Below are 13,524 nucleotides of genomic sequence, written 5' to 3'. Positions count from 1 at the left end.
GTCATCGTCAGCCAAAATCAATCCCCTGTTGGATGAAGGCCTCCTGACATCGTCGCCATCTCTCACGTGCCTGTGATGTGACGATCCACCGAGAATCTGAAAACGAGCTGGTTTAATCGCTCCATCTCCGTGGTGGGTGTTTAACGGTCCCTAGACCCTCGCACTAATAATGTTTTCGTTCAATTTGTGCTTCATTTTTCCTCGTCCAGTTTCCCTGTTCTCCTGCTTGCCAACAAAAGCAGCAATGATTGGTTTAGTTCCGCATGAGCTCCTGCTAATGTACACAGTGCATGCGTCAGTTGATGGCATCCACAGATGAGAAATTAGAAAAAACTCCCCCACCCAGACCCCAATATCTAAAACATCTGATCAAAGTGTCCCTTTGTTTAAGTGTCCAGTTGTCACCTTAACGTGTTCAGAGAAGTTCACGACACATGTCCACCATGGTGCCCTCTTGCCGATCAAATCAAGTGCTCATCGTTATTTATTTCAAATTCACCGACGGCGCTTACGAACAATTACAGAAAATATAAAAGTCACTTTGCAAAAAAAAAAAGGTGGAAAAAGCTGGATCTAAAGTAAATCGAGAGGTCGGTAGACGCGGCCTCGTCGGTAGATGGAAAGGACCCCACAATCTTTGGTTTTTTCACGTTGCGGCTTCTCGTCCATTTGCGGACGTGCTGGCCGGAGTTGGGGGGGCGGCGGGTTGCGGGGGGGGGGCGGTCTGGAGGAGCGTGCGATGTTATGAGCTGGCGCCGCCGAGTTGCGCTCAGATCGCGCGCGATGGGACGCGCGCCCTGCGTGAGCCCATGTTCAGCCCTTCCAGTCCTCTAGGCTGCCTCAACGCAGCGCCCTATCTCACAGTGAGTTGCCGCCACACCATGAACCCCGCCGCCGCCGCCGCTCCGCTCGCCGCCGCCGCCGCCGTCTCGTCAAAGTTAAACTAAGAGAGAGAGCGAGAGGGAACGAGACAGAGGATAAGCCCAAACAAAGCGAAACTGACCGAGTTTCGTGACACAGTTTACGCTCATAGTCTTCCAGGTGATCTTTCCGGCGGACTGATTGTAAAGCCACTGCGACCGTTTTCTTTTTTAAAAAAGCTCGATACGCCTAAACGAAGTGATGGAGTGGGTACGTCTAGATAACATTAATAACGCTCATCTGTGCGAAATGTCCTGTTGTGAAAATGTGCCGAGAGCGGTGTGTTGTACGTAATGCATGGTGTGAATTCCGCGTAGCTTGTTCGAAGAAAAATGTTTAAATGCTTAGTTTGCAAGCGTGCAAAACGTGATGACTGCCGATAAATGGTTCCTGTGATATTATCATGTTGGTAATGTTTTGCTGAAAAATTATGGTGATATAATTTTAAAGCATTGCCTTGTAAATGATTTAGAACGAGCATTTTTTTGTTACTTAATGTGGTCGGTAATTCTTGTGTTATCCATAATTCAAAGGAAACAGGATTGTAAAGTTTGTGATTCTTATTAATCAGAATTGTACGTGTTTTTTCGTCTGTAATATAGTTTGCAAGTATATTTAATATCAAAGTAGTGGGGGATTGACGTAAACCATTTGAATTTAACAAATATTAATCCAGCTTCTTAAAAAGTGCAATTGTGGTATACAATTCTAAATATGCGTCTAAATTCATGGACAATCCAGTGTAAGTGAAATATGTATAATATGAGAAAATATAGTAATTTCCTAATTTCATTGAATACTAAAAATGTTATTGCATCTCTTGGTATTTTCATAAAAAACACTATTTTAAATGCCTGAGAATGTGTATATATATAAATATATATAAACATCTCAAAACTTAGCTCTTTTTTAAAGTAATCTTTAAAATTTAGTTGGAAACATAACTATTTTTTCAATATATATACACAGTAATAACCAGAGGATATCATAGTAATTTTAGCGAGTCATATTGAATTTAATGTTACGTTTGGCAACAATTTTTTTGACACAAAGACACAATTGGAAACATCTCAGTGTGCATGACCTGCAGCAGCGCGCAACATGTCATCGCGTTGCATTATTAAGCATCACCCTGGAGCCCATTTATGTCATCATTACCATTCTTGATTGGCATTCAAGCGAGGAAAACAATCGTCTTCCGCTGAGCTAAAACATCCGAGATCGAGCCACGGTTTGAGAGGTCCTGTTTCGGCAACTGATATTTAAGTGCGCGGTCCCTTTATTTATAAATGTACTTATTTGTTTTGATGGGACATTAAGAGCTGCTTGTCGCACGGATTAAAAGGGTTTTTATTTAGAGCAGCCATCGCCGTAAGCTGCCTAAGCGGCTTTCAGGTTTTGATTTTCGCTTGAGGGGCCTCTCCACTGCGGCCTCCGCAGCCTCCCCACGCGACGCCGTGCCCTGCTCCCGCCGCGGTCGGTAGGCCTCCCCGTTCCCATCTCCCCCGGGTGCCCCCCTTGCCACCCTCCTTGTCGGCGTGCCCCCGCGTGGCTTGCCCCCTTCTCGGATTCTCGGTGGTTTCCTGCCATGCGTGTGCCCTCTCGCTACTCGCGGGCCTTCCCGCTGCCCTCTCTGATGAGTCGATCCACCTGGCTCCCCCCCCTCCGACCTCTCTCGTTGCTCCACAGGCCTCTTCCCATATTTATTATCGTCTCTTTGTGTTGGACACTCTGACCCGTAGCTCTCTACCTGACCCCTCTCCCCACGCCACCGCGTCGTCTTCCCAGACGTGTGGGAATCGCCCAGGTTGGCCCTCATCTGCCCGCGCCGTGGCCCTCTCGCTTCGCGTGACCTTCCCCTCGCCCGTCCGACTCGCACGGCTCTCGAGGGCTGCCGCCGACACGACGCCGCTTCTTGCCGCTCGGGTTCAGTGATTTGTGAAGGGAGCGCGACACCGCCGCTCCCCGCCGGGGTCACCGCACCCCGCCGGGGTCACCGCACCCCGCCGGGGTCACCGCACCCCGCCAGGCTCGGACTGACACCCACCGGGCGTCCGCTGGGGGCCGGCGTCCGTGGTAGAGAGGCCGCCGTTCGTTGGGCTCTTTTGAGGGGAATGTCGTCCTTGTTTTTGTGTAAGACGTCTTTCATCGTGGTGGTTGGGCCTCACGTCTGTGGGAAATAGCGAGTCGCCTGTAGTCTGAGCTGTGAGCGTTGCTGGGGGGGAGGCCTGCTTCGCAAGCGAGTGTGTACCCTGTTAAAAACAAAACGAAAAATAATCGTCGCTACTCGAGTTAAACAGACCCGCATTAGTCTTTTCCACGTACAATTTAAATATAATTGAGTCTGTCAGCCTGTTGGCTTTCTAGACAAACGTCACTTTGTATAAAGGTGTCAGTTTTTGTACCAGATAAAAGGGTAAAACCCTATTACTATATTTTGCTACTGGTAAAGGAGGTCTAATAGTGTAAACGTCACTTTATTAAATTAGCAAAAGTGTGGAGCAGTTTTGACCGTTTCGCTGTCGTTGTCGTCGTAGTCAGCGAGGCTTGTTCAAGAATCATTTTGAGTTGCCAGACATTAGTGGGACGATCCCTTTTCACCCCCACGACTTGGGACGCCCTGGTCACCGTCAAGGCGACGATATAGACCTGCTCGGCTGTGCAGAGTCAGTCCTCTAGAGTGTCTAGAGTGACTTAGAGTGTCTAGAGTGTCTAAAGTGTCTTAGAGTGTCTAGTATGTCTAAAGTGTCTAGAATGTCTAAAGTGTCTAGAGTGTCTAAAGTGTCTAGAGTGTCTAGAATGTCTAGAGTGTCTAGAATGTCTAAAGTGTCTAGAGTGTCTAGTATGTCTAAAGTGTCTAGTATGTCTAAAGTGTCTAGAGTGTCTAAAGTGGCTAGAGTGTCTAAAGTGTCTAGAGTGTCTAAAGTGTCTAGAGTGTCTAGAATGCCTAGAGTGTCTAGAATGTCTAAAGTGTCTAGAATGTCTAAAGTGTCTTAGAGTGTCTAGAATGTCTAAAGTGTCTTAGAGTGTCTCGCTTGTTAAGGATTCAAGCGGCAATCGTTTGATTTACAGGGGCCTGCCTTTTCAATGCATCGTGCGCTAACACGCCCGTTCGTATTTCGCAGGTTCCTATAATTTGAATGTACAGTTGGCAGTGTGTTGTGATTGTAATATCTTGCATCCTAATCTTAAACAAAGTGTTTAATGTATAGAATCAACTGCTATTTATGTAAACCAATATATCTCTCTCTCGATGCATATCCGATCGCTTGCCCGTGTGTCCGTGGCACGTTCCATGCGCTGCAGCAATAAGTAATGTGGCAGGTAATGTCACCGCTGTTTGTGGACAGGCACAGCGTAGCACAACACCTTGACCCGAGTGACCACACCTTGACCCGAGTGACCACACCTTGACCCGAGTGACCACACCTTGACCCGAGTGACCACACCTTGACCCGCTGCGATGTCGCTTGAGACGACGAAGGCGGAGGTCGGCGTGGTGTTGGTGTTGGTGGTAGTGGTGGTAGTGGTGTTGGTGGTGGTGGTAGTGGTGGTGGTGTTGGTGGTAGTGTTGGTGGTAGTGGTGGTGGTGGTGTTGGTGGTAGTGGTGTTGGTGGTGGTGTTGGTGGTGGTGTTGGTGGTAGTGTTGGTGGTGGTGGTGGTGTTGGTGGTAGTGTTGGTGGTAGTGGTGGTAGTGTTGGTGGTAGTGGTGGTGTTGGTGGTAGTGGTGTTGGTGGTAGTGGTGGTGGTAGTGGTGGTAGTGTTGGTGGTAGTGGTGGTGTTGGTGGTAGTGGTGGTGGCGGTGTTGGTCGTGGTGTTGGTGGTGGTAGTGGTGTTGGTGGTAGTGGTGGTGTTGGTGGTGGTCATGTTGGTGGTGGTAGTGGTGACGTTGGTGGTGGTCGTGTTGTTGGTGGTAGTGGTGGTGTTTGTTGGTGGTGGTCGTGTTGGTGGTGCAGTGACGTCACCAGGGTTGGAGTCACCCCTCGTGACCTCTGCCCGCACCAGACCGTACAGAAGCAGAACCCTGAGTCGTGTTTTTTTGTACAAATGTGACTCGTAAATCGTAATTCCCGTATATCACTGAATGTGATGGCAATAGTAGTGACGTCAACAACTAGCAACATTTAAATTGATTTGAAGCTTTCGTGACTGCAGGAATTACTCTCTCGTTCTTTCGGTAAAGTCACGGAGAAAGAAAATAAAATAAATAATAGAATACGACGTTTCGAATGCAACACAAGCAACCGTCGTCAGGTGTGAATTAATGCAGCTCCCAGAGAGACATATACAGAGAGACATACACAGAGAGACATACACAGAGAGAGAGACACAGAGAGAGAGACAAACACAGAGAGAGAGACACAGAGACAAACACGCAGAGAGAGAGACACAGACACACTCTCTCTCTGTCTCTCTCCGTGTCTGTGTCTCTCTCCGAGCTTGCATTCATTCACACCTGATGACGGTTGCTTGTGTTGCAATCGAAACGTCGTATTCTATTATTTATTTTCTTTCTCCGTGACTTTACCGAAAGAACCAAAGAGTAAAATTAAAATTACACCTTAAAATTACAATATTTCCTTTAATTACGACTGCATTCTCAAAAAAGTTATCGATACAGGTTCACAAATACTAATTACCACAATATTGTAGCTAAAACACCAGAAATCTTGACAAAATCAGCGACAATAAAAACACGAGCAGCGACGAACACAACAGCGTGCTCCTAGCGCGTGCAGACGAGACCACGTGACTCGAAGCGTCACTGTCGTTGGGTAACAATGAGAGCTCTGACCGGAGCGCATTAGAATGTTAAATAAACTCTTTAAAAAAAAAAAAATTTTAAACAACGGTTTTATTAACAACTTCGTTTAACTCACGGTCGAGAAGTGCGTCAATGGCGCCTGAGACACGCGGCGCCTGCGTTTTGTGCAAGCCGATTCCACAGTTTAGGGACCGCGGCGTTTTTGACCTCCACACAAATATATATTAATGCGTCCATACAATATGTAAATTGCTTTAAAGTAGCGAATTAATTGATTCATTGATGCCGATTTTGATTCAAGCATGCATTGTCACCGGATGTGAGTACGCGTGCAAAATGTGGAATTAATTGCACAACGGGAAGTGGACGAAATTTTGATTACAAGATTTGACCACGACAAACAGAGGAATCAAGTTGAGTTAAACCGTTTAAAAAGTAAATTAGCAGCGAGTTTTAGCCTTGTAGGTATATTGATACAGTACATGTAAGCTGGGCTTACGATTTTTTTTTGTTATAACTAACTACAGGGATATTATTTTTACTAAAAATTATAAATTTCTGCAGAAACACTGCACAAAAATGTTTTAGACAGTCATTTTGGTGTCACCCCCTCTGATGGTGTCACCCGGTGCGGTCCGCACCCCCCTAGTGACGCCACTGTGGTGGTGGTCATGGTTGTGGTGACATTGGTGGTGATGGTGGTGGTGGTGTTTGTTGGTGGCTGTGTTGGTGGTGGTCATGGTTGTGGTGACATTGGTGGTGATGGTAGTGGTGATGGCAGTGGTGTTGTGTGTTGGTGGTCGTGTTGGTGGTGGTCATGGTTGTAGTGACATTAGTGGTGATGGCGGTGGTGGTGGTAGTGGTGTTGTGTGTTGGTGGTCGTGGTGGTCATAATTGTGGTGACATTAGTGGTGATGGCAGTGATAGTAGTGGCGGTGGTTATAGTGGTGACAATGCTCGTGGCATTGCTGGTGATGGTGATCATGTCATATAAAGGAATTGCAATATTTGACAGTAAGATTTTATAAGTTTTGATCTCCAGTCAAGAGCTTCTGGAGATGCGGAGTGAATCTGAGCGATGTTTCCGCGTACTGATTAGACGTTCCTTTGTGCGACGTTCACCGCATTCGTACTGCGGCAGCAGGCACTTGAGTCTCCAGTGTCGGTAGTGGTGGTAGTGACAGTCGTATTGTTCACGGTAGTGGAGGTAGTGATGGTGGCAGTGGAGGTAGTGGTGGTGGTGATTGTAATGTTTGTAGTTGTGATGGTAATTATGGTAGTAGGGGCATCACGGTGGCGAGATGTTCACGACCCCGTCTGGTATCCAGGAGGTCGTGGGTTCGATCGCGACCCCGCTGCCTGTTTATTTTGCGGTTTGCGAGTTTCTCCACGTGGTCGCGTGGATTTTTCTCCGGGTCCTCCGATTTTTCCCTCCACATTTAGAATCGTGCTTTTAGAATATTTGGCTGCTATACATTTCCACACGATGAGCCATTTCGTTGAGCTGTCATTTGTGGCCAGATCGCTTCTAAAAAAATATCTATATAGCTCAGTGGGCCTTACCTGGTGATATAAGACGTAGTTTAGATTAGTTTATAGGTGGTCAGGGTGGTAGATATTGGATTGGCGGTGGTGGTAGTCGTGGTTATTATGGCAGTGGTAGTGGGGGTGGAGTAGCTACCCCAGCGTTTTGACCGATCAGTTTTTGGTGTCCCACCACTCTTCAGAGCCGCTGGGACCTGGATTAGAGCCATCTGTACAGCCACCACCCGGCTTAGCCATGCAAGGATTACAGAAAACCTTATCTTTTTTATTTCAAATCAACATGATTAAAAGGTTTTAGGGTTATAAGAGTCCTGCACGGATTCAGCGGAGACACTGTATGAAAGGAAGCTTTTCAGTAAAACTTGAGGAAGTACAGTACTGTGGTACTGTATAATTTTAACCTGCAAAAAAACACATTAAGAATGCACAAAAACAAAGTCGAAAAGCGATCAGCCTTTTAACAGACGTGATGTCTACAACAGGGGCCACGTTATTTCACATGTTTAGCCCTGTATAAGGAGGTCTGGGCACACATTAATAATACGTTCAATAGAACAGAGTTGGTGTAAAATCGACAAAAATCGTTTGTGGAGATATTATAACGGTGGCTGTGTTAAGCGAGGCACAACTGGGACAAGGCAATGTTCAAAGCTGGCCAGTGAAGACGACAGCTGAACCCCCCGCCTCTCCCCTTCCGACAGGATCCAGTGGCAGCATCCGCGACACTTGTTAGTGCAGTCGAATCTGACTCGAGTCACTCAGGGGACGAGACGCAGAGGTGATCGATCAGGCAGGAAGGCGTTTGCGTTGGCGGTGGGGGGGTGTTGTGGCGTGCGGGATGCATGGGTGGAAAAAACCCGATTTTTCCTGCGGCAGCCATCGGGTTTTTTCTTTAATACAATTAAACCCGATTTCTGGGAATCAAAACCTGGTTTAATGAATACGAAACTCTGATCCAAGGCTTAGGCTGCTTCCTCGTCGGTGCTGCTATCATCGTACTCGGGGGGCCGTCGGGCACGGGGTAGTCGTAGAATGCGGCGGGCAGGTTGGTCTTGATGGACACGAGCTTCTCCTCCACAATCGTGGGCGCCAGTGAGTTCCTTCGCTTGGAATGGACGAAGCCCATCGTTGAGAAGTTGGCGAAGTGCGGTTCTGCAATTAGAACCAATTAAACCGGATTTCTCCCAATCTCAGATGATCGGGTTTAATATAAAAAGACAATTAAACCCGATTGTAAAAAAAACCCGACTGTGCCACCCTTGGCGGGATGTGATGCGGTGGGGGGGGATGTTGTAGTGTACGGGACGCGATGCGGTGGGGGGGGGGGATGTTGTAGTGTACGGGACGCGATGCGGTGCTTGGAGGGACGTGATGGCAGCGACGTTTCTGTGGAAGCCGCAGTGGTGCCGAGTGAGACGACATCAACAGCGGCGATCGATCGGCCGCGATCAAAACCGCCCTGAACGCACCGGGTCTCGTCGGATCTCAGAAGCCAAGCCGGTTGTGGCCTGGGTAGTACTCGGACGAGTGATCGGGTGATCGAGAGGGCTTGGCAGGTGTTGTCGGCGCATGCGTCGAATTTCTCCGGGTCCTCCGGTTTCCTCCCACACGAAGCTAAACACTCGAGATTGTAAATGGCCAAACATCCGAATGCAGGACCCTCCCGACAAAGAGTCTTGAGGCTCGGGCTTTCCTGGATAGAGACCATTGTTATTATTACCATCAAAACTCCAGGTTGAGCAGGTTACAAACTCCACCGTGGGTTTTGTAATCTCCGATGAAGCGTGCTGGTGGATTCATCGATGTGGCTCCATCATCCCTTTCTCCACCAGATAGGCAGTCGCAACAATGTGTATGTGTGCTCATAATCAATTAGTTAAAATAATTGACGTGGAAACACCCTTGAGGGAGAACATCTCCTTCGCAAGGGTGTCAATTGAGCACGAGGTTAACATCGCACCTCTCCAGATCGGCAACGAAGCCACGAGCAATGGGAGTGGAGCTGCTGCTCTTCACGCACAAAGACAACGTCCACCCCCCCCCCCTCCCGCAAAAGCCACACCGTTTGGGCGACTGCTGTTCGCGAGACCTTATTAAAGCTGCACCGGCGGCACAAACGGTGGTGGCGTCATCAGCACCATGCTCGGCCACCGCTGGCTCCCAGTGCTCATGTGAGGCTGAATTGACTCAGAGGACCCCCAGGGCCAGGTCAGTTGTCGTTCACCACTGAACCGAGATGGCTGGCCGAGTTTGCAGCTCAGTGTGCTAGCCACCATCATGCAGTCACTCATCGGGTGTACACACACACAATCATACCTAGGATCTATAAGCGGGGCTTAATTTTTCCCTGAATATTTTCCTGGTCACTGGTGGACTGGAATAGTTGGCACATGACGTGCAGCCACAGCCATAGCAGGAGATATACTGGACGTGGTTTGCCTTTTTACGTAATCATTTTCAGGACAGGAACCATCGGAAATTAACTCGTCGCGATTGCAAAAGGACGTACGCGCTGTCTGACGCGGCTGGGGTGCGTGCGTGTGTGCGTGTGTGTGCCCGCAGGTGTACCCGTGCCTGCCGTACCAACCCCCTAGCAATCCCCGCAAACCCTGTCCCTCCAGCACCCCCCGCCGCTACGTCCCGGGCAGGATGGAGGGAAAGATCACCGAGTCGGGACTCAACGTGACGCTCACCATCCGCCTGCTCATGCACGGCAAGGCGAGTGGCGGCACCGCACGGCACCACCGCACCACTCGCGGCCAGAGCTTAATCTCTCATCACAGAATGTTTCCCAGGCGTCCCCCCCTCCCCCTTTCCCACTCCCGCCCGCGTTCTCCCTAACAGCGCGGGGAGTGGGGTGAGTGGGTTAGACCCTGGACAGCTCCGGTCTGAAATAAAGCCCTGCTCACGACACACGCACGACAGGGATTGCACCTTCACCAATGGCAGGGACCTCCTGTCGAAACCCACAGCCGGCCTGTGCTCAGTGGGAGGTGGCCCCTCTCCTCTGTGGCCGTCACAGGATGGGACTTCGTCCTCTTACCCTCCAGCCGGCCGTGCTGGTGGCTCCCTGCCACTATTCCATTTCAGGCTCTAGCCTTTTCCTCTACTCTTCTGTCTCATTTCTCGAATGTATATTTAAAATGTGTACTGTCTATCTTCTTGGTTCTTTCGGTAAAGTCACGTAGAAGGGAAATAATAAAATGAAATTTTTTTATGTTATTTTATTATTTCCCTTTATTATTTCCCTTCTACGTGACTTTACCGAAAGAACCAAGAAGATGAATCCCTGCAGTCACGAAAGCTTTAAATCTAAATGTGCTGTCTATGTTTACCGTCTACGTGATGCCTATGTCACGCTGTTTTGTGCGGCGTCTTGGGATGGAATTGTACTTAGACACGCTATGGATGCAAATCTGATTGCTTTGTTATGACCGTAACCTTCCCGTGTCATTACACTGGTCAATGTTGATTTTCTTCTTTTCAGCTAAAAGTCCCATTGTTTGATGGGGTTGGTTGCTTAAACGTTCTATCTCCATGCTTCTCTATTTTGCGTCTCTTCTCTGGCCACATCCACCGCCCTCATGTCTCGTTCCATCGCGTCTCCTCTACCCTGCGCCAGTGCCACCTCCACAGCTCTACTCTTTCAGAATCACATTCAGAATATGTATTCACACTGGAGGAATACAACAACAAACAGTACAAACACAGTAGGAGTGCAAATTATAGGAAAGGTAACAATCCTTTTTCGTCTCTTCTTGGCACGTGCCCAGGCCTCGCTGACCTCAGGAATATTAGTCAACCATGCTCAGGCTCTTAACTCTTAATTGTACCTCGAAGTTTATTTCCAAGGTATTCGCCAATTTTTTTTTTACGAATTTTACATTTAAACCACAGCACTTCTTAAGACAAACTTCAAGGTTCCTACACTATGTCGCAAAACTAAATACAAAATTCGTGGTTGAATTATAATTATGTTTTATGAGCTTGCAGAGCTTTGTTACATTGATTGGCGGGTGTGAAATGGTCGTGGTTGTGCCGTGCAGTTTGGTAGCCAGTCAATTGCAAGTTCCAGATGAAGCGAGAAATATGCAAAAAGGTAAAAAAACAAGTCTCAGTTATTTATCTCTCATAGTTTCAGTACAAAGGAAAGTGGAAAAATGAGCCGGAAATCATGAGAGTAGAACTTCTACTATGAGATCTCTTTTACCAGTGGCAAAATATAGTAGTAGGGTTTTACCCTTTTAAACTGGTACAAAACTGACACCTTTATTCAAGGCATTATGTTTGCAATAACCACAACACAAGTAGTCAAAAAAGCAAACAAAAAGAAGCAACTCTGATAATGATAATAATATGCACTGTCCTTGAAGTTGATTGGTCCACACCCGAAACGGCTTTCTTTAGAGCCTAGTCCCCAATGTGTGTTGGACCAACACCAACAGTGCATATTATTATCATTATCAGAGTTGCTTCTTTTTGTTTGCTTTTTTGACTACTTGTGTTGTGGTTATTGCAAACATGATGCCTTGAATAAAGGTGTCAGTTTTGTACCAGTTTAAAAGGGTAAAAACCTACTACTACAGTAGAACTTCTAGTTTTGAAACAAAACACCTTCAACCGCATTCTCAAGTCACATTACTTTTACAAAAGGGTGGCATTCTCTTAAACGATGATGCAAAATAAACAAATAAACTAATAATACACCTGCAGTAAGACATTTCGAGACATGAGGCAGGACTTTAAAGCCCTCAACCATTTAAATTCCAATCCAAAACGGATTGTTAAGTCTGTGGAAAGCTGAGGTCCTCAATGATCACGGGACCACCAAAAGCACAAAAACACCCAAAGCCCTGTCCCTTGATGGTGTAGTAGGCCTTGATCAGGTTACTCGATTTAAAGCTTTCGTGACTGCAGGGATTCATCTTCTTGGTTCTTTCGGTAAAGTCACGTAGAATTGAAATAATAAAATAATAAAAATAAAACAGAATAAAATAATTCTCACGATGTTTCGGCCACAACGCAAGTAGCCGTCCTCAGGTGGAGAACAGGTCTGTCGAGGAGACAGCGTCTGAATGACAAGCCCCAGACTTGTTCTCCACCTGAGGACGGCTACTTGCGTTGTGGCCGAAACGTCGTGAGAATTATTTTATTATGTTTTATTTTTATTATTTTATTATTTCAATTCTACGTGACTTTACCGAAAGAACCAAAAAGACAGGTTACTCGTTTCAAATGAATGTTGTTTAACCAGGTGGGAGCTCAAGAGACCAGGATAGTTTCATTTGCAAGAGGGACCCTGGGGAACTAGTCTGCAAGTAGGCGGTGATGATTGCCGCTGTGTGTATAACCACAACGTATAACGACGCAATGCCCCATCCACAAATACGAAGGGGACATCGCAGGGATACACTCCGCTGCTCCTGATGCAGTTATCTGACTTGACCACCTCAATGTGAAGTTGCCGTTGTTGCCCTGCATCTACATCAGCAGCCATACGAAAGAATATTGAATAATTTGCGGTGTAGTTTTCTAATTTGTCTACTTTGGACCTTGACGCCGGCACGCGATGGCACCGCTCTAGCGAATGATGTCAGGGGATCTTTAACGTCCGTCTACCGTAAAGCCGACGGCACGTTGTAGTCGTATTGTTATGGTTGTCACACGGCGGTAATAGTGAGGGCGGCCACTGGATTCCGAGCCGTGAACCTCGCCCCTGTAATGCACAGGTGCAGGAACATGCTCCAAACACCGCGGCGCTCCGTTTCCCGCACCTCCGATCACACCAACGTCACGGTGACTTACGCCGGGACGAACCCTTGGGCGTAACAGCGCAGCTGGCACACTGTGCCATTTGGCAGAGTTAGGGGGATAGTGCAAGAGAGGACGCGGTCAAGTCGGTCGATTGATCGGTCGATGGATCGGTCCAGTTGATCGGTCGGTCAGTCGGTCGATGGATCGGTCAGTTGATCGGTCGGTCGGTCAGTCGGTCAGTCGGTCGATTGATCGATCAATTGGTCGATGGGTCCATGCATCGGTCAGTTGGTCGATCAATGGATTGGTCAGTCGGTTGATCTATGGATCGATCGGTCAGTCGATGGGTCGGTCGGTTGGTCGGTCGGTCAATCGATGGCGATTGTGGTTGAGCCTCGTCTCACTGAGACACGTGAGAGCACTTCCACTCCCTGCCGCACCGCCACCACAACGGCCGCCCTCGTCCGGCTCCCACTGTGCGGCACCGTCGCCGGTGCTCGCTGGAAGTGTTTAACGCGGCGGTGGCGCGCGGTCACCCC

General features: G+C 47.9%; 1 protein-coding gene across 2 annotated transcripts in view; it reads left to right on the top strand.

Moving 5' to 3' along the window:
* The first annotated feature begins 2,122 nt into the window (after positions 1-2,122).
* Positions 2,123-13,524, top strand: part of LOC144943565 (poly(rC)-binding protein 3-like) — a 33,215-nt gene continuing 21,813 nt past the window's right edge. Inside the window, exons 1-2 of one of the 2 annotated variants that reach the window (XM_078871165.1) lie at positions 2,123-2,161; positions 9,794-9,949. In XM_078871165.1, the coding sequence (XP_078727291.1) occupies positions 9,881-9,949 (69 nt within the window). In that variant the 5' untranslated portion in view covers positions 2,123-2,161; positions 9,794-9,880. Of the gene's footprint in view, positions 2,162-2,338; positions 2,402-9,793; positions 9,950-13,524 lie in introns of those variants that run through there. The other variant, XM_078871166.1, reaches the window with a different exon arrangement.

This window comes from Lampetra fluviatilis, chromosome 31 (genome assembly GCF_964198595.1).
Source record: "Lampetra fluviatilis chromosome 31, kcLamFluv1.1, whole genome shotgun sequence".
NCBI lineage: Eukaryota > Metazoa > Chordata > Hyperoartia > Petromyzontiformes > Petromyzontidae > Lampetra > Lampetra fluviatilis.
This window is presented reverse-complemented; position numbering and strand designations above follow the sequence as displayed.